This window comes from Chiloscyllium plagiosum, chromosome 32, assembly GCF_004010195.1.
Source record: "Chiloscyllium plagiosum isolate BGI_BamShark_2017 chromosome 32, ASM401019v2, whole genome shotgun sequence".
In the NCBI taxonomy this organism is placed as follows: Eukaryota; Metazoa; Chordata; class Chondrichthyes; order Orectolobiformes; family Hemiscylliidae; genus Chiloscyllium; species Chiloscyllium plagiosum.
In genome coordinates this window covers 23659406-23687127 of record NC_057741.1, presented here as the reverse complement: position 1 = coordinate 23687127, position 27722 = coordinate 23659406, and the positions used below count along the sequence as shown (strand labels likewise).

The following is a 27722-nucleotide window of genomic DNA, read 5'->3' as shown; positions in this document are numbered from 1 at the left end:
AGGGCAGTTAAGAGTCAACCACATTGCTATGTATCTGGAGTCACAGGTAAGGATGGCAGTATCCTTCCCTAAAAGGACATTAATGAGCCAGTGGGTTTTTCTGACAACGGATTCATGGTCATCACTAGATTCTTAATTCGAGATTTTTATTGAATTCAAATTCCACCATCTGCTGTGACAGGGTTCGAACCCAGGACTCCAGACCATTATCTGGGTCTCTGGATTAACAGTTCTACTATAATGTGGTTCCTCTTTTCAAGAGGGGAAATAGGGAAATCCCTGGCAATTACAGACCTGTCAGTTTTACGTCTGTGGTCAGCAAGGGTTTGGAAAGAATTTTGAGGGCTAGGATTTATGACCATTTGGAAAAGCATGGTGTAATTAAAGGCAGTCACATGGCTTTGTGAGGGGCAGGTCATGCCTCACAAATCTTATTAAGTTCTTTGAGGAGGTGACGAGACAGGTTGATGAAAGTCGAGCAGTGGGTGTGGTGTAAATGGACTTCAGCAAGGCATTTGATAAGGTTCCCCATGATAGGTTCATTCATAAAGTCAGGAGGTATGGGATACAGGGAGATTTGGCTGTCTGGATTCAGAACTGGTTGACTGGCAGAAGGCAGAGAGTGGTTGTAGATTGAAAGTATTCTGCCTGGGAGGTCAGTGGTGAGTGGTGTCCTACAGGGCTCTCTTCTTGAGCCTCGGATCTTTGTAGTTTTTGAGGAGGTTGAGGGTTGGGTTAGTAAGTTTGCCGATGACAGAGAGGTTGGCGGTGTATATCAAGGGCTATTGCAGGCTCAGCGCAACATTGACAGCATGCAGCGCTGGGCTGAGAAATGGCAGATGGAGTTCAACCTGGATAAATGCGAAGTGATGCATTTTGGAAGGTTGAACTTGAATGCTGAATATAGGATTAAGGACAGGATTCTTGGCACTGTGGAGGAACAGTTGGATCTTGGTGTTCAACTTCATAGGTCCCTCAAAGTTGCCACCCATGTGGATAGGGTTGTTAAGAAAGCATATGGTGTTTTGGCTTTCATTAACGGGGGGATCGAGTTTAAGAGTCACGAGATTTTGCTGCAGCTCTATAAAACCCTGGTGAGACCACACTTGGAATATTGTGTCCAGTTCTGGTCGCCCTATTATAGGAAAGATGTAGAGGCTTTGGAAAGGGTGCAAAGGAGGTTTACCAGGATGCTTCCTGGACTGGAGGACTTGTCTTATGAGGAAAGGTTGACTTTTCTCTTTGGAGAGGAGGAAGAGAGGTGACCTGATCGAGGTGTACAAGGTAATGAGAAGCTTGGATAGAGTGAATAGCCAGAGACTTTTCCCAAGGGCAAGATTGACTGGCACGAGGGGGTCATAGTTTTAAGGTAGTAGGAGGAAGGTATAGAGGGGACATCAGAATGGTGAGCGCATGGAATGTGTTGCCAGGGTAGTGGTGGAAGCAGAGTAATTAGGGACATTTAAGTGACTGCTGGACATGCACATGGACAGCAGTGAATTGAGGGGTAAGTAGGTTAGGTTATTTTAGTTTAGATTAGGATTAATCCTTGGCACAACATCGTGGGTTGAACGGCCTGTACTGTGCTGTATGTTTCTATCCTCATTTTCGCCTAACATTCATTTGAGCACATGCATATTAATAAAACAGTACTATAACCTGATTAACCATGGCAAAGTCAATTTTTTTAAGAACGTGTTATTGAAACTGTTATACAGGAAACAGTTGAAGTTGGCAGCAAACTATCACTGACAAAACTGTCACAAAAGTGACTCAAGATGAAGTTGTTTTTGAGCAAAGCAAATTAGATTAGATTAGATTTTAGATTACATTACAGTGTGGAAACAGGCCCTTCGGCCCAACAAGTCCACACCGACCCGCCAAAGCGAAACCCACCCATACCCCTACATTTACCCCTTACCTAACACTACAGGCAATTTAGCATGGCCAATTCACCTGACCCTGCACATCTTTGGATGGTGGGAGGAAACTGGAGCACCCGGAGGAAACCCACGCAGACACGGGGAGAACGTGCAAACTCCACACAGTCAGTCGCCTGAGGCGGGAATTGAACCTGGGTCTCTGGCGCTGTGAAGCAGCAGTGCTAACCACTGTGCCACCGTGCCGCCCACAAATATGCAGGGTAGATCTGTAACTATGAACTAGCTATCAACTGAACCACAATAAAAACACATCAAGGATGCCTGGTTGGAGACTTAACAATTAAATACAACACTAAAGAAATAAATATAACCATTAGGATTAGGCTGTCCGTGATCTGGGACGTTGTACCTTTGCTGGGAGATTTAACAAGTTGTTCTCATATTCAAGTTGCAATTTTTCCCAAATCAGACCAGTCATGAGGAATACAGAGGAGATCGCAAAAGCTTTGTAGACTGCAACACAGGGAAAGACACTGTTTCCTAATACAAGAATCATTTAACTCATTCAGAATTGAATTTAAATAGAAGTTTCTTGCTGACATGTGACTCTCCAGCATTCCTGAAGTGGAGCCTTCTCATTTGCTGGACCCAGGTTATATGAGTGAGCAAATACACAGCAGATGAAATTTATTGTGGGGATAAATAAATTTATCAGCTTTTGTAGGAAAAACAATTTTTAAAATAGTTTTGTAAGAAATTGAGGAAAGTTACTTATCACTTGTGTGTTAGTATCCTTGTAAACAAATATCATAGGGAATTAACCAGCAGGTACAGCAAGCAATTAAGAGGGCAAATGATACATGTTAACTCTTGTTATGAAGAGATTGGAGCATATGAGTAAAGCACCCCCACTACAATTACCTACAGCCTTGGTAAGACACCCACACTTTGAGTACTGTGTACTGTTTTGATTTTCTTAACTCAAAGCAGGATATAACCACATTGCAAAAAGATCTTCTGGAGTGACAATTGCAAATCATGGCAAGTTAAAAATTAATCAGGGAAAATATCCTTCAGATAAAGGGATATAGGTACCAAAGGGTAGATTCCTACTCAGGTGTTTTCAGTTTAAAAAGCAGGAATGTCACACAGGTTAAAATTCTCAAAAAAAGTTATATTACCACATTTTATGTTTAGTTACAAATAAACCAGATAAACTATAATAACGTTTACACTGCATCATATTCAAATAGCTGTTTTGAAAACAAATATGATAATGTATTTGGCACAAAGAGCTGCAAACCATTTACCTGAATCCCTATCTATCAAAGAAGGAGAAATAAAAAAGGAGTTAAAGAAATACTTTTGCTTTTTAAGATTAGTGTGGTCACTTAGCAAACCACACCAGCAGATACAAATCAAAAATTGTGAGGTTTTGCTGAGTTTTATATAGAGGACAATTTAGAATCATCATTACAGAAGTGAAAGGAGTAACACATCAAACAAGAGTATCAGAGTAACATATATGAGTGTAACAGCCATTTCTGAGTGCATCACAACAGAACAGGAGGAAGAGACATTGTAAAATTTAAGACAAAACCGTGCAACCCATGACCACTCCAAGTAACAAGTATACCACAGTAACAGAACATTGCACTGTAGAAGCTGAGGTTCATCACATTGAGATTGGAGTGTGCCAATTAAATCAGAAAAAATTGTATTCAACTCTTTGCTACTTATTACCAGTGGCAGAGAAAAATCACCACATCTGTAAACTTTTCACGCTGATATTTATCCATCACTGCTACTCTGTAACAGTTTTCATGAGTTTATTGGTGAGCTCTTTCCAAAAGTGTAACTTAGATTTTGCTTGCTTCCTCCTCCATAACATCAGCACTTGAAGAAACAGTTCATGGCAAGCTCCCACACTTATTACCTTAGTCCATTAACAGACGGTCAGGACCTTTGATCAGTCAGCATTCTACTTTCATGTCTCCATTACAGAAGTTATCAATTAATCCAAAACTGATAATTAAACTGCAGTTTTCTGAATCATTGCTGAAGCATTCTACAAAATTATTGTCCATATCTCAGTTTGATGAATAAAGTTTTGACATTTATGCCAGCTAGTTGTCGACCTGAGAAACACCAAAGGATAATTACATTATGATTGATGCTTCTGCTGTGACGAGTTGGCTATATTTGAGATTGCTAATGTGTTGCAGGTTTCAAAAGATTTGCAAGTTTCCCCTTAATTTTGACAACTCATGAACAACAATCAAATTGACCATTTCCATTTTTTTAGAGGAAGTTATCATTGTAGCTATAGTTTATAGGTTAAAAGGCTCCAAAGTTAGTCATTTGGCAACATAATGCTAATCTTGAATTAATTCATAGTCAATCCAAGTTAGCCACTGCTGCTCTTTTATAATTTAGAAAATTGCGCTTTTTCTTTTTCTTTGGTTGGACATCTGAAGCGTGATGTAGTTCCTTGATGCGGAATACAAAGACTTTTTCCCCTGTATCGGGCATATTTACAACTTGCCCCAGTGCTTCATCAATTGATTCATGACGATCATCAACTTTAACAGGAGAGACCTTAGGGGAACCATAGTCAGGAGAGAAGGACACTTGTTTCATGAGTTGGAGTCGCTCCTTCTTCAATATGCTGCACAGAAAAGACAAACATTTTGATCAGCTGTATGACAATCACAATTGAACAATGTAATCTTTTACTGAGCTCTCAACTCACACTTATTAAGACACTCATCACTTTGCAAAATTATTACAAACTAAATAGAAGGCCTACTCTTCCATCAGTCCATTAACTTGTACAATTGAATAAATTCCCCAGATCATTTTGCAAAATATCCAGCCAAGTTCAAATATTCACTGCATCCTATAATGCCCTGACTCACAGCTATGCAATGTTTAAACAATTATCATTTATTCTTGAGATTAGTGTGTCCCTGGCTGGGTTAATATTTGTTGCCTACCTCTCATTACCCTTGAATTGAGTGTTCCTCCAGGTCATTTTGGAGGGCAGTTATGAGTCAATTGTTCTGAGTCTGGATTCATTTGTAGTCCAGACCAGGTAAGGACAGCAGATTTACTACCCTAGTGAACCAGATAGGACTTTAATGACAATCCACAATGGTTTCATGGTCGTCAACAGACTCCTAATTTCAGATTTTTATTAAATTCAAATTCCACTAGCTGCCTTGGTGGGATTTGAACGAGTGTCCCCACAGCATCTGAATAACTAGCCCAGTAACATTACCACTGTTCCACTGCCTCCTTCTAGCATTAGACAATATTGGCACCAAGAATACACATCAGTCTTGTTTTTAGGACAACATTATACACCTACCCATTAAAATAGGTAAAGTATAGAATGTGAGGGATTCTACACATGCCCTTCATCACAGGGTTAAGTAGCTGGAATCCACTACCCAACAGCAACCTGGGTGCCCGCACACAACATAGATGGCAGCGGTTTAAGAAGAGAGCTCACTCAAGAACAATTAGGGATAGGCAAAAAATTGCTATCCTTGCTAGTAACATCAACATTCCACGAATGAATTATCAATAAGAAGGAAACTAGATGAGGGAATGTATGTGCCAGACTTTTTTAGTGGGAAGCCAAGTGCATAGAAGAGGAGATTTTGTGGACGTTTCATTTGATTTCCTGGCTGGAAAATTAGCATTTGTTCAGAAATTACAATATATTAAAATATTATCATCATAGCAAAACAAATGGAAAATGTGGCAGATTGGTAACAGGTCTTTTAAGTTGGTAGATGGAAAGTATTCAACTTGGAGCTGGAAGGGATGATCATACACAACTAGCAAGTGGAAAATTACCCTCAATATTACTAAAAACAAATGAAAAGGTTTCAAACAATTGGATTTCTGCACCAGAAACTTTTAAGTAATCAATGAAGATGAAACTTGTAACGAACGCATTGTGTATTAATTAAAATTACATCTCATCTCATTGGAAACTTGACACAGTAGTAGCATTCTCACCTGACGAGGCTGGTCATGGCTTTAAGCCCCACTCTAGAAAGTTCAACAGGTAATTGAATGAGATGTTCAATGAAAGCCACACCTGCCTTAACAGGTAGAAGTGAAAGATCCCCCAACATTATTCAAAGTGTGTGGCATTCTCTTTAGTGTCCTGGCGAATATCTATCCCTCATTCAACACCATTAGAACAGATTTTCTGGTCAAACAACTGACTATTTGTGGAAACTTAACGTTTGCCAATAAGCTACTATGTTTTGACTAGATGTACTTATTGGTAGTACAGCAGTTCAGAAACTTAAAATTGTAAAGGTATTATACCAAAATGAGTTCTATTTTTTTTTCATCTTTCACTGATCGATTATAACATTTATATTAATAGCCGGGTACATGATTTCTTCAATAACCTAACAGGCATTTTAGCTTGAATTATTAAACTACTTATGATCATATGAAACCTGAACTTTATACTTAGACCGACTCTGCCATAAAGTTCGACAAAACAAACAAAAAAAATCAATTGGGTTTATTAACAATTGATGTTATCAGCATTCAAAATAACTTTAAGATAAATGAATACAATTTTCTTTGAACAATCACGACAGGCAAACATAAGAATGCTATTTACAACCCATGATAAATTGCTCAGTAAAGATAGTTTAGTTGCTGGGTACTGTTTGATATAAAAAATTTGATTTTTAAAAAAAATGCTTTTGTTCAACTGGAAGACTGGTGGCTATTGTACTTAACTCTTAAAAGCCATACAGATGCAATGCTCCCATTTCTAAATGTTAACTGTCCAATGTTCTCTTTACAGGTCTGCCTGGACTTGTACTTTCAGAGAATTATGAATGTGAAACCCTAGTTTTTCCACTTCACCTGCAGTCGGTTCCCATTAACTGTACACTCTCATTTTGGTGAGTGTTTAGAACGCACAAGTAGAATGGTTGACTCCAATAGCATAGATACATTTAAGGGAAAACTAAATACAAACATGATGGAGAAAGGACTAAAGAAATATGTTGGTAGGGCAAGATAAAATAGAGCAATGAAGCTTTGTGCGGAACATAAACATGAGCATATACCGGTTAACCAAATGACCTGTCTGCATGACAGACAGATGGTATGCAAGCCATTTATTGGTTTCCATCTAAAAATGAATTACCTGCTGTTACTTATACATACTGAATTACATTTTCCACCTGTCTACCCATTCCATCAACCCGTTTATGTCTTACAGAATTCCTTTACAATCCTTTTTACCATTTGTGAACTTTCCACTTTAGTGTCATCAGCAAATGTACAGATTCATTTCCAAAATATTCCTATTTATTTGCATATTTTGCCCATATCTTATTTATTAACATATTCTTATACTTTCTCAATAAATAATTAGTAGATTATATGTTAATCTATTCCTTTCTGCAACTGCAGCATCTATTCAATTTCTTCTGTCCTTTTCTCTTCTGATTTCCAATTTTTTATTAAAATATACTTTGTAATCTTACAACCCTGATGTAAGTTAAACAGTAGAAACATCATGGCAGCAGGGATTACTCATTAATGGATACAAGGAGAGCACCTTTCCTTTTTTCCTTTTATTCTCTAATCCAGAGATGTTAGAACCAATTGTAGTGCTTCATAACAACCCAGGGCAAAACAGAGTGGAGTTTGCACATTCTCCCCATGTCTGTGTGGGGGTTTTCTCCCATAGTCCAAAGATGTGCAGTTTACATGGATTGGCTGTGCTAAATTGTCCAGAGATGTGCAGGCTGGGTGGATTAGCCATGGGAAGTGCAGAGTTACAGTGTAGAGGTGTGTGTCTAGTGGAGGTGGGGGGAGCTGTTCAGAGGGTCATTGTGGACTTGATGGGTCAAATGGCCTTCTCCCACACTTCAGGGATTCTATTCTGCTCCTAGTGGTATCAGTTAAATCAACAGAGGTGTCTATAAACCTTGGTACTCTAATATGCAGAACCTAAAGCTGCACTAATAATCTCTTCGTTGACTGGACTATCAACATAACTATTGGAATTTTAAAAAAAAGTAATAGTTAACATTAATAGTGTGTAGTCACCTATATAAGTATTTGTATGAATGTAATTGTATGAAATAAATTATAATTATTTTTAATGTTTTGCTATGCTAATCTAGCATTTATGCTTCTGAATGGTAGTTTCAATTTGGAGAAATGATCATGCACCATTAACAATTATTACCTTCTTTTGTTGCTGCAGGGAGTATGTATATTCTCCTGGTATTCACCAATGAGCTTGCTTCTCAGTTTTAGGTCAAGTGATTTCTTTGACCTCTGAAGTCTCCTAGTAAAAGTAGATGGAAACTGTAACAAATCAGATAGACAAAACTCTGGGGATCCACATTTAGCTCTGAAGATGCTGGTTATCATTATCACACTACAGTTGGTTGCAAACCTTAGATTCAGCACTTCTTCACAACCTTCTGGATTTAACACTGAGTTCAACAAATTCCATCATAACCACTGCCTTATTTCAGACAACTATTAGTAACTATTTACAATTCCTTGTTTTTTTTTCTTACTTTCTCCTTTGTCCATTTTTGCTTTGCACAATCATCACTTTTTAAAAATTTAATCTCTCCTACCTTCCCCTTTATCACTGATATTCCCTTTGAGTCTTCCCTCCCCCAAAACTAGCTCTGCACTGATTAAAATCTTTTACATCTTTAATTTTGTCCACTTCTGATACTTAATGATTGAGCTGAATTATTAATTATGTCTCTTTTTTCACATACCCAACCTCTTTCGTGTCTGCAGCATTTTTTGTTTTTATAATTTAGAGACAGTTTATGAACCATTTCCCTTTCTCTCTTGTTTGTTTATACTCTTTCTCCTCTCCTCTCCCATTCACCCATTTCTTTTCAAGCTCTGTTTCATCTATGGTTTCTTCCAGTTGACTTCAGAGCAAGTCAAATGCTGTCGTCGAAATTCCGTTAAAAAGTGCCATCTGATTTCCTTGGAGAAAGATTCAAGCCTAACAATTATGTGTAGTGAGGATAAAAAGGGAAGCACATGAGAATGTACAGGCCTAGGGGGGAAAATGCATTTCTCTGTAGGGAAACCAATTAAGAAAATCACAATCAGCCTGATGAAGACCCTTATTATGAATAAAACTATGCTGCTAACTAATCAATTTCAAATCAGCCAGACACAACATATTGGGATAATATAACAAAACACCACTACGAAGGAAGCCTTCTATCTATAAGAGCAAAAGAAAAGGATCATTTGTGTTTGAGGGAAACAAATAATATCAATAAATAAGTAACTGGATGATAAACAGCAGTTGCTTGAAGATTGCTGCGAGAATTCATGGTTACAATGCATATGGAAATGTTGCAAAGCAACCCTCTGAGCCCACAGTCGGATGAAAATCTGCCTTCTCACTTGGCTGCTTTCAAGAACTTGCTTCTTTATAGGTTGACAGCTCAAGCTGGTTTGATCTAAGATGACAAGCTGTCTTGCTCAAGCACAGAAATACCTGAATTTCCTATTAATGAGTCCCTGGGAATACAAAACTTGGCCAAGATGAAGGACAACTCACAATAGTTGTAATACTGATCAGAACCAGCGACTGTGTAAGGAGGCTTCAAACTGTACACTTTATCCGGTTAAGAAAAGGGGAAAGGAACATATTTCAATCTGTCACTGAAACACAAATCTGAAATCCTGTCCATGTTATCTTATAGTTACTGCCTTCCACTTGAATTTGCCTTCTCGAGTTAAGATATCAATCTTATTGCACATTGCAACAAAACAGAAAAGCGTGCATCAGCAAATTGCTGCAAAAGGTTGACTTCAAAGACCAGTAACAACTATTTTTTTCTACATCAATAATTCTTACCTTTTCCCACTCTCATCTGCTTTATCCTTATTTATCTTACTGCTAATAATTCTCTCAGAATATATTCCATTTACAATCAGAGTGGATTCCTCCTCAGTAGCATTGGGGAGGAGCAGATTTAGCAGTGCCTGAAACTCAGTCATTGGCACTTCCAGCTGCTCCACAAGATAAGCTGCCAGCTTCATCTCCTACAATAAAGAGAAAAGGTTGATAAGAAAAATGTCACTTTGTGTATTATAGACAAGAATGCATCAAGTGGAAATTCAATAAAAAACTGCTCAAATGTTTCGATTCCTGCACACAACTGAAAATGGCTGATAGGCATGTACAAAATGTTATGTAGTGGTGGGAATGAGCAGTTTTAAATCCAGATGTTTCAAAATCCAAATAATGGTGGAATCTTGTATTGAAAGTAGCCTACAAACACAATCATCATATGCCAAATTCAAACACTTGAAAATAATTATCATCCCAACATCAAATTTTGCTGTCAAAATAATATCGAGGCTAATGCTACTGGTTATTATTAACATGTAGGATGTACAGTGACTTCAGACAAAAGGTAAATATATGGTTACACACATAGCCAAAGATTGTTTCCCAGTTGCGCTGTTCTGCCATTAGTTTTTTGAAAGTCCCGTGGGGCATTTTGATCAAAGTGTGAAAACAAACTCTTGATGGGTGTTTGACAGAAAATGAAGACGGCAGATGCTGGAAAGTCAGAATTGAAATATGTGGCGCTGGAATAGCACAGCGGGTCAGGCAGTGTCAGAGGTGCAGGAGAATCAACGTTTTGGGCATAAGCCCTTCATCAGGAATCAGGAATTTTGCGACTCTTGACGGATGTTGGTTGAATAAAACATGGATGTGTGAAAGACTGAATTTAGCTGACGATTTTGGTTCTCATTGCTGATTCTCTTAAATTGGACTTGCCTGCAGATGCTAAGCAGAAACCTGTAGGTTTAGCACACAAGTGTTAAGGTGCAATTTTTGTGGTGGTTTAAGTGCACTCACTCCCCTTCCACTCATGGTGTGCACTGCTGTAGCTGATAACACACCGCAGGATGAATCAGGGACAGCCTGAGACTGTGCACAGGTTCTGGAGCATTGGAGATCGCAGTGACAGAGATCCAGGAGGAGAAATATCCCCTGCCTATCAAGGAATAGATGTACATTAGCTTGTACGTCTTTCCATTATAGCTAGTGCAGCCATGTCTGCCCTAATATCCTTCTCCCAGTCCTCAGCCAATCCAGAAAGAGTCCTGGCAAAGAATACCTTGATCAAGCACTAATATCTTGCCGGGTGAACCATATAAGGTATACAAAAAAGGTGAAGGAGCATTTAGTGAATTTTTGGGATGAATGTTGCTTGACTGCCCACAAAGTTTTGACAAAACATGTCTGAAAAAGTTTTTTTTGGGGGTGTCTTATTTGTCTAAAGACAGTTCTTCATTGTTCCAGGAGCACTAATTGTGAACTGGCAAATATCCCATAACGCGCGCTTGAAAAACAAATTCAACACTTTGTTTACCACCAAATACCAAATGCAGTGAAAAGATGGTGTCCATTGAAGTGCTAGCCACTGGAATGCTATGCAGTTTCTCGAATGAGAGCTAGCAGATATTTTCAATGTCTCCCAACTGTTTAACAAGCTTCAGAACAGCAAAAACTAGCTTTAACTCATTTACCAAGATGACCTTGCATTAAATACATGCTCAATTGCCATGCTAACTTATGGCTCCATCTTATCCATCTCTTTACCACCTTGTGGATTCATCACAAAATTGTCCTGGTATCTTGTTATCATCCCAATGGTTGCCATGTATTGGAAGTCATAAAGTTGTTGTAATTGTACTGTTGATACAAACTGAACTGGTCCACACCAAACCAAGTTGTCTGCCACGGTAAGTGTTAAGTATTGGCAATCAATCTAGTCCAGTAAACTAACTAGCAGAAGAGCAGATAAAGACTTGTGGCGTTGTGGTAGTGTCCCTAGCTCTGTGTCAGGAGGTTTGGGTTCAAGGTCCTCTTGCCCTGTGGGTGTCATAACATGTCTAAACAGGATGCTTCAAATAGCTAACCTATCATTTCTTTAGGATTTAACAGTTTGGTGATTTTAAATAGCAAACTAAAATTTCAACTTCTTTCTACTTGTTTTTTTTAATGCAGTCTTTATTTTTGTCTCTTTCTGTTCCTGATTTGACATTGAATTTACTTACTTTACCTTAACACTTCATTCTCAACCTTCTGCTACAATGTTTCAATCTTTTAATCTAAATGGCCAAGGAGATACACAATTAATTGACTGGTTTAGTCAAGTCCCAGATGTGTATTTTCAGCCATGCACACAATTTCAGCACGTAACAATGCACAAAACGTAAATGTGGAAGTGCAACTCTAGCTGTACTGTTTAGTGCCCAGATAACAGCAAAATCTGAGCAAATGATAAATGGACAAAGGCTTTTCTCTGGGGTGAAGGCATCCAGAACTAGAAGGCATAGGTTTAGGGTGAGAGAGGAAAAATGTAAAAGAGACCAATGCAGAGGGTTATGCGTGTATGGAATCAGCTGCCAGAGGATGTGCTGGAGGCTGGTACAATGTCAACATTTAAAAGGCATCTGGATGGGTATATGAATAGGAAGGGTTTAGAGGGATATGGGCCAAGTGCTGGCAAATGGGACTAGATTAATTTGGGATATCTGGTCGGCATGAACAAGTTGGACAGAAGGGTCTGTTTCTGTGCTGTACACCTCTACAATTTTATGACTCTAAATGCACACGCATAAAGTCAATAGACAAAACATGATCTTGCCGCCAATGCAGGAGTGATAGTTTTGCTTTAAGAAAATCACTTGGAGAGCCAAATGACTAATACTGCCATGGCTTCCATTTGACCAAACAGTTGCCTAATATACTCTGCGACAATATTTGGCATAGAAATAAATTGCTTAGCTTCTCCTTGAAAATAACTCTGTTTAGAAGCCAAGCCAGGTGTCAGTCTGGCCATTTCCATTTGCATTTATAACACGACAATGCTGCCAGGGGAAATTGGGTCTGATCTTCTGTTGCTTGCTAGCTACTTCTGCACAGCACCTGCGCTAAGTCAGAGTTGATTAAATAAGAAGAACGTGGCCAAAAAAATTTAATGTTGTGTTTGGACGAGTGACAAAATATAACTGGCCCATAGCCATGTTTTGATTTATTTTCCAATTTTCTCTAAAATGGTATGAGGCCGGAGGAGCGATTTAGCCAGTTGCTTACAAACAAAACTGAAATAGTCCATATGTCACATCTATGGGATTTAAAAGGGTAATACTTGATTAAGTGCAATAAGCACAAGCCATTGCAGTGTTGTCATGAGGGTTTGCTGAGTAAAGTAAGGTCTCATGCAAGACAAACTGAAGTCTAGGAGCCCCCAGCATTAACAGTAATGTGCAATTGATAAATAGTTGCACAGATTGGAATAAACTGGATTTTATTCACTCTATAAGTCTCTTCTCATTAGACCAAAAGCTGACCACCATCAAACATACATGTCAACCCCTTAAGAACCACACCTTCATAAGATTGGGTTACAGTACACACACCACAAACTAACAAGGTGGTATATCACTCTAGTCTGAATTATTACTGGTATCACTCCTGAATTGAAGTGAATGTACTAGATCCAGCAGATCTTCCCAGGAACAACACAATACCTCCTTGGTGCCATTGAGCATATTTGAACAATGTTCACTCAAAGCTGATTGATTATTTTGTTTATTTTAATGAGAAACCGAAACCATTTCTATCTCAATCATACAGGTAAATTCTAATTTTGCTAATATTTCAGGTTTAATGGTAATCATTTGCACAAAGAAGTGTTTCAAAAACCTCTCCTTTCTTCTGGATAGAGCTGTCAATACTGTACAAAGGCCAGGATGAGCTTTTCAATCAGAATGTGATAGTACACTGCCAGGGTATTTCCCTGTGCCAATCTTTCAACATGGTTAAAAGCCATGATGTGGAGGTGCCAGTGTTGGACTGGGAGGCGGGGGGGGGGGGACAAAGTTAAAAATCAAGCAACAACAGGTTAAAGTCCAACAGGTTTATTTGGAAGCACTAGCTTTTGGAGCGCCGCTCCTTCATCAGATAACTGTGGAGCAGGACCATAAGACACAGAATTTATCGCAAAAGATCACAGTGTCATGTCACTGAAACAATATACTGAGCGAAACTAGACTGTTCTTAAGTCTTTCATCATTCAGAATGGGTTTCAGATTTCAGTTCATGAATAGGTAAATCCCAGAACTTCTTTTAAGTCACATTCCCGAGATAACTTAAGGTTTTATAAATAAAAGGTTCTCGAGATAACTTAAGATTTTATAATCTGACTCAAGATTGGGATACAGACTGACTCTAATTTCACACTTTTAGTGCTTTGTCTAATCTGAGAAGTCACCTTTTTTTGATAAAACCTTACATTATCTCGAGATTGTGATTTAAGAGAAGTTCTGGGATTTACGTATTAATGAACCGAAACCTGCAACCCATTCTAAAAGATGAGAGACTTAACAGCAATCTAGGTTTGTTCAATATATCGTATCAGTGACATGACACTGTGATCTTTTGCTATAAATTCTGTGTCTTATGATCCTGTTCAACATCTACCTGATGGAGCAGCAGTGCTCCATAATCTAGTGCTTCCAAAAAAACCTGTTGGTCTATAACCTGGTGTTGTGTGATTTTTAACCTGGTTAAAACCAGCATTCATTGCACTGACCTACTTTTAAATATTTTTAATCAATTTGTTTAAAAATGTTATGACATTTACGAGACAGGTGAGACTTGAGCTCAGGCCTCTAGCCCAGAGTTAGGGACGTTACCATTCCACCATAACAGCCCTTGAAATATTTTCACTCAACCTATTTATAAGTGTTAAGACACCTCTGGAACAAGTGGGACTTGAACTCAAACCTTCTGGCCCAGAGGCTGGACATTACCATTGTGCCAAAAGGTTAGGATGCTCTATTTATCTGTTAATAAAATATTTTCATCTTTTGCAGCTGTTAAGGGGTAAGGTTATCAGACAGTCCAGTATACTCCCCAAACCACTGGAATCACTCATCATAATTGATCACTGGAAAGGATGGGTACTGGGTGTAGGAAAAAAGCAGCTCGTGCGAAGGCCAACTGAAAAGAAAGAAGACATTTAGAACAACTTCACTGCCATTAGCATTTTAACAGTGCTCACATCTCTTCAGTTAATGGAGCACCAAGCTGCATAGCTCACAATTCTAGCTGTTTTTTTACCTCAGGAATATTCATTATCATAGTGAGTGCCTGAAGAAAAACGAATCCAACGATAAAAACAAATTCAAATAAAGAAAGAGAATTACATTTGACTCAGGGGAATTGGGGCAGTCATTTGCCTCAATCCTCGCTGCTTCTCGGTAAATCCTCAAAATCCAATTGCAGCAGTCAGAGGCAAATGGCAATATCAAGTGATCAATCACTGCAGTGCAATAAAGGAAATATTTTGTCATTAAAGAGAAGTTTGTTCCAAAAGGCCAGAGAAACATTTATTGATCTTTTCAGAAGCTCATTATTCTAATGTCTCCAAGGACGCGATATAGTGAAGTGTCCTTTCACATCTGGGATTTCATTTTGAATGATGCCATCCCTTCAGCAACTCTTGGATTTTATAACATTTTGTCCTCAAATGTGGCATTTTCATTAAAGAAAGGAACTTCAATTCTGTGGCATTCAAGCTCAAACTACTCTTATATCCCTTTATTTTCTGCCTAATACGTCTTTACTGTTTGACTTATATACAATCTACAGTCCCACTCTTCTCTCAATCTACTGAAAATAGACCAAGCTCCCAATTAGAATAGGCTAATAAAACAATGTCATTACTTATAACGTCAAATATTTTGTGAAGACAGCTAGTCTGGCTTTACAATGGACACAAATAATCTGAAAAAAATGGCTCCCAGAAGTCACGTGATCACCATCATGAATTCAGCTGCTGCTGGAACCAGGCAGAAATGATCTCTAGACCATGTGGACCACAAAAGACCTTATGAAATTCAGTGAACCTTTCTAAAGGTAAACAGAAACTTCTTAACAACAATTCCTCGGGGGGTGTCAATAGCTCTTCCTAGTTCAACAGAAAAAAAACTTGTCTTAAAAAGAGTTATTGAAGCTAATGGCTGAGACAATTAACAAGTTAATTACTTTATGCTAACCCAGTACCTAACACGGAAGCCTGAAACAGGGACAGCAGCCATTTTAATTTTTGATCTGTGCACATGACCACTTTGTGCAGAGACCATGAACGAAACATCTTGAAGCAGTGAATGTTTCTCAACAGGAAAAATGTATCTTAGACAGCTCTACTGAACCAGGCTACCAATCTGCAATGCTATAAAAGTGAAACAAAGAAACCTCACTTCCTTTTAGGACCTGTACTGCTCAGCCCACTCAGAGCAACACTCAACTATTCAATAACAAAAACCATCACAGCTCCTTAACCTGACTTCAAGTTATAATGACCTTTACTTTGGATAGACAATCTTCAATCAAGCCAGGCTTCCAACAATCATACAGATTGATCTCATTTTCATTTTGATGCATAACTTTTCTCCTTATTTACCTTCAATCTTTCTCTCTATATTTTAGCTCGTAACTTGATCAGTTTTTAGTTAAACAACTTTGAGCAACAGCTGCCATAATGAACTAAACTTTTACCAGCCTCTGTGAAAAAGAACTGGAAATGATATCACCCACGTTAACAGACCAAGACACACAAACAGAGAGTGGGACAGAACACTAGTGCTTCACCGGAGGCTCATTGATGATGTTACCTAGCAGGGTGACAAAACATCTGAAAATCAACCTGCCAGCTCAGTGTGCAAATTTACAACCTAAACTAACCTTTTATTGTGTTCATAGCCATGCTGCAGGACATTGTTTAATGAAAACTCTTGAAACTAAAAGGGATAAGTAAATTTTTTAGTTCATTGACCGTTCTGCGGGGAATGTCTTGTGTTGAAATAACCATAGAACAGAGCACCTCGCTTACTCTCAATCTAATAACAAAAGAATTAAATATTTTCAGTGTCAAATTGTGCAGAAAAGATAACAAAAAGGAAATTATGATGGGAAATATTAATAGGAAGAGCACTTAGATGCAAATAAATGAGGCATGGAGAGATGGATGAGGGACAATAGGCATCCTGGACACAACATACCAAGTTCCATTTGCATTGTAGCTTGAATGTGAAAACATAAAAAGGAAAAATTTGGTGTGACATGGATCAAAGTTAGCCAGTTATAATGCTCCAGTGTGATTCTTGAAAAGGTGGGATTGAACATGTCCTAAATAGGAAAATCAAAAGGCAAAACACTGATGAGATAAATGCTGAAAGAAACAAAGGAAAACACAGAAGATGAGAAACAACAAAGTGGAGAATGGGAGCCTCAGCAAAGAAGTTGAAACAGGAAAGACAAAAAAGCTTGACAGAAAACTGGAACAAAGGTAGCAGGCAAGACGACTAAATGGTACCTTACAAATATGACATTACAGCATGAGAGAAAATGTTGAACAGCAAACATTCTATTAACTAGCACCGATGGGACCAGAAGTGTGAGGATGATGAGGTATTCCAAATAATCAAGAGGTCGACATGATCAATATAAATACACACAATAGGTAATAGAAACGTAATGTAGGGGGTGTGCACATCATTATTAGACTTTATTTACAGCAAAAATCACTTAAATAATAATATACATTTGCTTTAAATAAAATGTACCAGGAGAGAGCCTTCTTGCTTGCACCGTTGACAGTAGATACAAATGAGTAAAAATAGGTCAGGAAATACTCAATATAATTGTTTCTATGTTCTTCCTTTTGGAATACTTGCATGTGTTTATATAAAGTCAGTAGTCCCACGACACCAGATTATAGGCCAACAGATTTATTTCAAATCACAAGCTTTCGGAGAGCTGCTCCTTCGTCAGGTGAAGTTTGCCTGACAAAGGGGCAGCGTTCCGAAAGCTTGTGATTTCAAATTAACCTGTTGGACTTTAACCTAGTGCCATGTGCCTTCTGACTTTGTGCACTTCAGTTTAACACCGGTACCTCCACATCTTGCGTTTGTATAGTAAACAATGTAAACAAACACGCAACAGAAAATGTGATCTGCTGGAAAGATCAGATCAAGCAATGTGATCTCTTTTATTGTTGTAGGAAATATGCTTTAGATATCAATTCAGATTCACTGCCATAGATTATTCATTTTAACTGATCTCAAATCACTCATGAGCCAGATTGCTTTTTTACCTTCTCAATAAGTTTGATAATACAATCAATTAGTCAGGACAGGTAGGAACAAAGCAGAGAACAAGGCAGGACTGATAAATTAAACTGCATTTATTTCAATACAAGAGACCTAACAGGGAAGGCAGATGAACTCAGGGCATGGTTAGGAACATGGGACCGGAATATCAGCAATTAAAGAAATGTGGCTCAGGGATGGACAGGTCTGGTAGTTTAATGTTCCAGGGCATAGATGCTATATAAAGGGGAGCAGGAGAGGAGGAGGAGTAGTTTTGATTGAGGATAATATTCCAGCTGTACTTAGGGAGGATATTCCTGGGAATACATCCAGGGAAGTTATGTGGATGGAACTGAGAAGTGAAAAAGGAATGATCATCTTACTTGGGTTGTACAATAGACCCCCCCGCCCCGCCCCCCCGCCCAGACCAGGATAGACCAGACTTAAAAGTTAAAGGTCTAAGACCAATTTTGACAGTATTAGGCAAGAATTTTCAAAAGTTGATTGGGGCAGAATGTTCATAGGTAAAGGAATGGTTGGAAAATGGGAAGCCTTCAAATGTGAGATACCAACAGTCCAGAGACAGCATGTTCTTGTTAGGGTGAAGGGCAAGGCTGGTAGGTGTAGGGAATGCTGGATGACTAAAGAAATTGAGGTTTTAGTCAAGAAAAAGAAGGGAAGCATATGTCAGGTACAGACAGCAGAAATCGAGTGAATCCCTAGAAGCATATAAAGGCATTAGAAGTGTAGTTAAGAAAGAAATCAGGAGGGAAAAAAGGGGACATGAAATAGCTTTGGCAAATAGAATTAAGGAGAATCCGATGGGATTTTACAAATATATTAAGGACAAAAGGGTAACTAGGGAGAGAATAGGGGCCCTTAAAGATCAGGAAGGCCATCCCCATGTGGAACTGCAGGAGATGGGTGAGACACTAAATGAGTATTTTGCATCAGTGTTTACTGTGGAGAAGGATGTAGAAGATATAGAATGTGGGGAGATAAATAGTGGCATCTTGAAAAATGTCCATATTACAGAGGAGGTGGTGCTGGATGTCTTGAAACACAAATGTGGATAAATCTCCGGAACCTGATCAGGTGTACGCTAAAACTCTACAGGAAGCTAGGGAAGTGATTGCTGGGTCCCTTGCTGAGATATTTGTATCATCGATAGTCACAGGTGAGGTGCCAGAAGACTGGAGGTTGGCAGACGTGGTGCCATTATTTAAGAAAGGTGGTAAAGAAAAGCCAGGGAACTATAAACTGGTGAACCTGACATCGATGGTGGGCAAGTTGTTAGAGGCAATCCTGAGGGACAGGATTCACATGTATTTGGAAAGGCAAAGACTGATTAGCGATAGTCAACATGGCTTTGTGCATGGGAAATCATGTCTCACGAACTTGATTGAGTTTTTTGAAGTATATCTCAATGACAGTGGCACTGTAAAACAAACAGATAACCTCTGCCAATGAACACCAGCTTCTTTCATTACATTGTACACCTTTAGATAAGCTCTTCTTCTTCTTCACTCAAGAGGACACATAAAGATCCTAGTCATAGCCGTAACTCAGAACGTGAAATCAGTAGTAAGCAATCTGTCGGAGCTGTGGGCTAACAGGTTGCTCAGTCCCAATGGACTTCACCTTACTGTTTCAAAAAGATGTTGCTAATGAGATAATAAATGGGTTTGGTGTTAATTTTCCAAAATTTATTAGATTCTTGTCACAAAGCTAGTTCCTTGTTTTTCTAAAAGCTGTTCCTTGGCTCAAGGAGACCCTGTCCTTGATTTTTTTCAGAGTGGTAATAAACCAGGCCAGGCTCCGATCAGTCTGGTTTGGTACAGAGATGAAAAGGATTTTGAGAGGCCTTTTGTTAAAATGTAAACAGATGAGACTTCAGGCGAAATGATCATGCTTTAGAAGTGACCTGTATAACGAGAGGGTAGTGATCAACTTTCTAGCTAGCTGAGCTGAGCTGTTTTTAGTTCAGTCTTGAGCTGGGAAGTTCAACAGGGAGCTGTGTGGAAAGTCACTCTCTTCTCTGCCCTTCAACGTCAACCTGTAAGCATGTGTTCCATTTATACTGGGTTTTAAAGGGAGTTTGGTTAGTGGGACTGTTGTGTGTATTCGGAACAGCATAATTAAGTCTAGCTGGATAGGTTGAGTTCTGTAGGGGTTCTTTATTCTGTTATTTGTGTTTCATTGTGTAATTTCTTGAATACATTTTTTACGTGTTCTAAAATCTAGTAGTCAACCTAGCTATCTTATTCCAGGTAATTTTCACTGTACACTTATCAAAACAAATTACAAAGTTCGGTCTATGGCTGCCTGCTTAAGAATGTTTTGAGTGGTCTGGCCTAGTCCATAACAGATTGAGGGGGCTCTTTGCAGGATTTTAAACAGCGAGTGGTAGGTGCTAGTGTCTTTATTTCGGGTGTTGGCTTGGTTGGGTAGACAAAGCTTGGGATAGGAATGGCTCTTTCAGTCACCAAACGTTTTCTGGAAGTGGATGTGGTGACATTGGAGGTTTTGCAAAAAGTGAATAAGACCAAGTTGCAAGAATTAGCAGAGAAGCTGGAATCGGAACTGCTTGCTTTTGCGAGGAAAGGAGAGATAATTACAGCAGTAGCTCAGCATTTAAACTTGGTGGAGAAACCATCCAGATCTATAGAGTTGGCGAGAATTCAGTTGCAAATGAAGCAGCTTGATATGGAGGTGAGAGATAAGGAAAGGGCAGCAGAAATGAAACAGTTTGTGTTATGATTAAAAGCAGAAGAGAGGGAAAAGGAGAGAGCAGCAAAACAGAGAGAAAAAGAGAGAGCAGCAGAAGAAAGGGGAAAAAAAGAGAAAGAAAAAGAGAGAGCTTTTGAATTCAGTGAAGATCACAAGGATAACTCACCACAGGGTTAAAAAAAACCCTTGAGGGGGACAAAGAAGTCAAAACGCTCCAGTATTTTCATTGTAATAAAGTGGGCCACATGAAATCACAGTGTTGGTGGGCTAGGAGAAAGCCAGATGTAGGAAAACCAGACCAGCCTGCAAGTTTTGTTGGACTAGTGACAAAAAGCACAAGGGAAGTTAGACAGCTGCCTCAGAGTGTACAAGATGATCAGCGGTTGATTAAGGAGGAATTACCAGACCTGCTTAAAAAATATACATGCAAGGGTAAAGTTTATTCACATAGGCCAGGGGTAGTAGGTAAGGAGGTTACAATATTAAGGGACACAGGATCCTCTCAGTCTGTAATGCTGAAGGATGAGGAGATATGTACGCCTGAGGGTCTATTGCCAGAGAAGGCACTGGTAACAGGAATTCATAGTGAGACAAAAAGTGCTCAGTTATGTAAAGTGAGGCTAGAAAGTCCCGAGAAGAGTGGAGAATTAGTGGTGGGAGTAATGGACAAACTCTCAGCTCCAGGAATACAATTTGTCCTTCCTAATGATATAGCTGATTCACTGGTCAGCGTGCTGCCTACTCTAGCTGAAAAGCCAGTGGAGCCACAGGCAACTGAAGAATGGTTATCCAGGAATTTTCCCTGATTGTGTGATCACAAGATCAGAGAGGCAAAAGCTGAAGCAGGAGAGATCAAAAGGCACAGATAAGGAAGCTGACGTAGTTTTGTCCGAAACTTTCTTTGATCAGGTAAGTGGAACAGAGAAGGAGCAAAAACGTCAACATGCAAGTATTTTTAGCTCTGCTAAGTTGATTGAGTTACAGCAGAAAGATGAGGAGTTAAAACAGTTATACCAAAAAGCATTTACAAAGGAAGTGAACGCATTCCTGTGTGTTATAACTTAACAAATAATGTCTTAATGAGGAAATGGAGACCGTTACACAGTCAAGCAGATGAAAAATGGGCAGAGATTCATCAAACGGTTTTGCCAGTGGGGTACAGAAAGGAGGCGCTGCGAGTGGCACATGGACTACCACTTGGAGGTCATTTAGAGGTGAGGAAAACACAGGTTAAAATACAAAGACATTTCCACTGGCCTGGACTACATACACTGGCCAGACATGTCATACATGTCAGCTAATAAAACCTGCACATTTAATACCTATTCGAGCATTTCAGGAACCTTTCACAAGAGTCTTGATTGATTGCGTAGGTCCCTTACCTCAAACAAAACGTCGGAATAAGTATTTAATAACAATAATGGATGTGTTGACTAGATTTCCAGAGGCAATCCCATTATGCAACATCACAGCAAAAAGGGTTGTAGAAGAATTACTTAAATTCTTTACTAAATACGGACTGCCTATAGAGATCAAGTCAGATCAAGGATCAAACTTTGCATCCAAACTATTCAAGGAGGTTATGGATAACTTGGGAATAAAGCAAATCAAATCTCCTGCGTACCATCTGGAATCACAGGGAGTGCTAGAGAGATGGCATCAAACACTGAAGACCATGTTGAGGTCAGGCTTATGGTCAGGATTATCCAGATGATTGGGATAAGGGAGTTCCATTTGCACTTTTTGCGATCAGAGATGCACCAAATGAATTGATCAAATTCAGTCCATTTTAATTATTTTGTGGGCATGAAGTAAGAGGACCATTAAAACTGATTAAGGAGAAATTAATAAGTCAGAATTCAGAGACCACTCTTTTGGACTATGTGTCGAATTTTAAAGAACGATTAAATAGAGCTGGAGAGTCGGCTCGACAGCATTTAAAGGTATCATACCATACAATGAAACAAGAAGTGGATAATAAATCACAAATTCACAATTTTGCAACAGGGGATAAGATATTGGTGTTACTTCCAGTAACAGTGATTTGGAGATGCCGGTGTTGGACTGGGGTGTACAAAGTTAAAAATCACACAACACCAGGTTATAGTCTAACAGGTTTAATTGGAAGCACACTAGCTTTCGGAGTGTCTCTCCTTCATCAGTTGGTAATGGAGGGCTCAATCCTAACACACACAATTTATAGCAAAGATTTACGGTGTCATGTAACCTAAATTATACATTGAAAAATTGGTTGTCTGTTAAGCCTTTCATCTGTTAGAATACCATCATAGTTTCACTTCTTTCATGTGTAAATCACAAAACCTTTTTTTAAAAAGTTGCCTTCTCAGGTTAGCTGTTAACAAGATAGTTTCACTTCTTTCATGTGTAAATCACAAAACCTTTTTTAAAAAAGTTGCCTTCTCAGGTTAGCTGTTAACAATGGTGATAGCTAGACAATATGTTGAAGGTGTTAGCCCCCTGTGTTTCTGTCTATGCCATGGTGTTTAGATTGAATCTAATCTAGGATTGAGCCTTCCACTACCACCTGATGAAAGAGTGACGCTCCAAAAGCTAGCATGCTTCCAATTAAACCTGTTGGACTATAACCTGGTGTTGTGAGATTTTTAACTTTCCAGTAACAGGTGAGCCTTTAAAAGCCAGGTTTAGTGGACCTTATCAAACGGAGAAAAAATTGAGTGAGGTGAACTACTTGATAAGGACTCCAGACAGGAAGAAATCTCACACAGTGTGTCAGGTGAATATGCTCAAAATGTATTTTCATAGGAAAGGAAAGCAAGAGGAGAAGGTGTTAATGATTACAGCACAGAAGGAAGAACCAAGTTCAGAGGATTCTGAATTGGACATTCCTCAATCAAGTTGGACAATGAGGAGGTTGTTAAAAATTGGGATAAATTATTGAGTTACCTTCCACAAGAAAATCAAAATGGCCTGAAAAAGTGTTATGACCATCACATGGGGAGATATGCGGAAATAAACTGGGAAGTACTAACTTAATTATGCATGATGTAGATATAGGAGATGCTGTTCCGATTAAGCAAAATCCTTATAGGCATAACCCTCTAAAGTTGGCACAGGTTCAGAAAGTGATAGAGCACATGCTCCAAGATGGCATAATCAAAGTGAGTTACAGTGACTGGAGCTCACCCATAGTCATGGTGCCAAAGCCAGATGGTACCAATAGTTGTGTGTGGACTATTGCAAAGTCAACGCTGTTACAAAGACTGATGCATATCCAATTCTATGGTTGGAGGACTGTGTCGAGAAAGTAGGACAAGCAACTTACATTTCTAAATTGGATTTGCTCAGAGGTTACTGGCAAGTACCTCTGTCAGAGAGAGCAAAGGCAATTTCGGCTTTCATAACGCCAAATGGACTATATCAGTTCAAAGACATGCCATTCAGTATGAAAAACGCTCCACCTTCATTTCAGAGACTGACCAATAAGGTCATTGTTGGATTATCCAACAATGTGGTATACATTGATAACCTGGTGATTTTTAGTCACTCATGGAAGGGACATTTACAGCATTTATTGGACTTGTTCGATTGACATAACATTCTGGAAAGTTTCCATCAGACTGGAAAGTAGCAAATATAACGCCTCTAATCAAGAGGGGAGGGAGAAAATAGGAAACAGACCCTTTGGTCCATCCAGTCCATGACGAACATAATCCCAAACTAAACTAATCCCACCTGTCTACTTCTGGCCTATATCCCTCCAAACCTTTCCTACTCATGTACTTATCCAAATATCTTTTAAACATTGTAATTGTATTCACATCCACCACTTCCTCAGAAAGTTCATTCTGCATGCGAACCACTTTTTGTGTAAATAATTTGCCCCTCATGTCTTTTTTAAATCTCTCTCCTCCCACCTTAAAAATGTGCCCCCTGGTCTCATAATCCCCCATCCTAGGGAAAAGACAACTGCCATTAACTCTATCTATACCCCTCATTATTTTATAAACTTCTATTAAGGTCACCTCTCAACCTCCTACACTCCAGTGAAAAAAGTCCCAGCCTTTCTTTATAACTCAAATTTTTCATACCTGGCAACATCCTGGTAAATCTCTCTGAACCATCTCCAGCTTTATAATATCCTTCCTATATATCCTTCTGGGTGACCAGAACTGGACACAGTCTCCCAGAAGAGGCCTCACCAATGTCCTGCACAACCTCAACATAATTTCATTGAAGAGGTTATAGCTGGGAACGTAGAAGAATTTATGGTAATTACAAAGAGTCAGCATGGTTTATGTGACAGTAAAATCATGTTTCACCAATTTGTTGGAGTTCTTTGAAGGAATAACTTTCACCATGGATAAAAGGAAGCTTATTGGCCTACTCTACTTGAACAAACAGAAGACATTTGACAAGGTGCAACATAAGAGAAGTAAATGGCGTAGGAGGTAACTTGCTGGCATGAAGAGAAGACTGGCTGGGGCAGAACAAACAGTATGAATGAACTGATCTCTTTTCTGATTGGCAGGCTGCGATGACTGGGGTCTTGCAGGGATCTGTGCTGGGACATTGGTTTTTTGAGAAGGATTACAGGTTGACAGAAATAGGTTAAATGAGTGGGCAAAAACCTGCAGTATAATATAGGCAAGTGTGAAATTTACTAGATTGATACCTGGAATGAGTGGGTTGTCCAATGAGGAAAGGCTGGACAGACTGGGTTTGTTTTCACTAAAATTCAGAATAATAAGGAGCGACTTGATTGAAGTTGATAAGATCCTTCATGCTCTTGATAAGGTGGACATGAAAATGGTATTTCTACTTTTAGGTGAGTCCTGAACTAGGGGCACTGTAGGATCCCTACAGTGTGAAAACAGGCCCTTCAGCTGAACAAGTCCACACAGACCCTCCGAAGAGTAACCCATCCAGATCCATTCCTCTTTCCTACTACTCCTTATATACCCCTGACTAATACACCTAACCTACACATCCCTGAGCATTATTGGCAATTTAGCATGGTCAATTCACCTAACCTGCACATCTTTGGACTGTGGGAGAAAACTGAAGCACCTGGAGGAAACCCATGCAGACACGGAGAAAATGTACAAATTCCACACAGACAGTTGCCTGAGGCTGGAATCGACCCCAGGTTCCTAGCGCTGTGAGGCAGCAGTGTTAACCACTGAGCCATTGTGCCACTTCAAAGAAATCGCCTTTTTAAGTCAAAAATGAGAAATGTTGAGTTCTGCACAATCAAAGGGAGTAAACTTGCATCTCGTCATACTGTGGTGGAGTTAATGAATGAAAATGGCTATTGGATAACTTACAACATCTTGCGAATCAGGACAGAGTTGTGTTGAGGTCAAAAATTAAGGTGTCTAGTATATTAACAATTTTAATGAAAAAGATTCCAGTTGGTGCAACATAACATGTTAAGATTGGGTCAAATCACATTCTTGGGCAAGGTAGATGGAGCTCAGTTGGCTGGGCTGTGATGCAGCATGATGTCAACAACATGGGTTCAATTCCTGAACCAGCTGAGGTCACCATGGAGGCCTCACCTTCTTAATCCTGCCCCTCATGTGAGGCATACTAACCTCCAGTTTAAACTCACTGACAATTGTCTCTCCCTCTCTCTGATGAGACAGCAGCCTATGTTCCCCTGGGACAACAGCATCTTTCTACTTAACCTATGTTTTCAATCAATCAGTTCAGAGATGTTATTAAGCACCTCTGGAGCAGATAGAACTTGAACCCAGGACTCCCAGTTTATGTGTAGGGACATTACCACTGAGCCACCACTTACCATAGCAGGAGTTAGACTGATGTCCCCAGACAAGTGACACCACTAGGTCATCAGCTCCCCAAAAAAAGAAGTTAAGACTCCTTTGAGCTAGAATTGAACTAGCGACCCAAGGATGACAGTCCACTTTATTTCATGCTAACTTAACAGTATTCACACCTACTTTGGATGGCATTCAGATCTGAATATACTACCGAGTCCTGAATATCAAAATGGTCCAGTCACAAGTAAGTGAGTAAGACATATTCCTTACTAGCCCATAATAAAAGCAAAAGACTGTTGATGCTGGTAATCTGAACCAAAAATGGAACATTAGGACTAAAGAAGACTCACAGTGGACTTGAAATGTTAAATCTGTTTCTGTCTCTATAGATGCTGCCATTCCTGCAAATTTCTCCAACACTTTCTGTTTTAGGCACTGGCCCATGTCTGGCTTTCACTAAATATCCAGTAAATCTAATCTTTAACTAAAAAGTGGCATGGTGGCTCAGTAGTTAGCACTGCTGCCTCACAGCACCAGAGACCTGGGTTCGATTCCAGCCTCAGGTGACTGTCTGTGTGGAGTCTGCATATTCTCCCCGTGTCTGCGTGGGTTTCCTCCAGGTGCTCTGGTTTCCTCCCACAATCGAAAGATGTGCAGGTTAGGTGAATTAGCCATGTTAAATTGCCCATAGTGCTAGGTGCAGTAGTCTGGGTGAATATAGGGTAGGGGGAATGGGTCTGGGTGGGTTAATCATCAGACGGTTGGTACGGACTTGTTGGGCCAAACGGCCTGTTTCCAGACTGTAGGGAATCTAATCTAAAACTAACGCTACCAATCATCAGGCACACTAACATGGTTCAAAAGTAATACACACTTGGGGCTAAACTAATTCAATCTAACCACAGGGGAATTCTGACATGGACATTAGTCAGTTTAATAAACAGCTTCTACTTAATTAGAAACACTTGAGTTCCCCAAGAGAAGGAACTCTAAACCTTTTAGTTGATGTAAATCTATATTTCTCACCATGAAAATAAGCGATGGTCAGGCTGCCAATGACATGGGTACAGCTGACAAAGAACGGAGATTTTTTTGTGACCATCAAACTGGGGAA

The 27722-nt window shown here is 39.3% G+C and overlaps 1 protein-coding gene across 1 annotated transcript in view; it reads right to left on the bottom strand.

The window, feature by feature from the left end:
- Positions 1–2585: 2585 nt before the first annotated feature.
- The window catches only part of LOC122539417 (limbin-like), a 173184-nt gene continuing 148047 nt past the window's right edge, over positions 2586–27722 (bottom strand). Inside the window, exons 20-22 of the mRNA XM_043674234.1 lie at positions 9790–9977; positions 8128–8229; positions 2586–4551 (exon numbers count right to left, since the gene is read on the bottom strand). Coding sequence (XP_043530169.1) covers positions 4281–4551; positions 8128–8229; positions 9790–9977 — 561 coding nt within the window. The 3' untranslated portion in view covers positions 2586–4280. The remainder of the gene's footprint in view (positions 4552–8127; positions 8230–9789; positions 9978–27722) is intronic.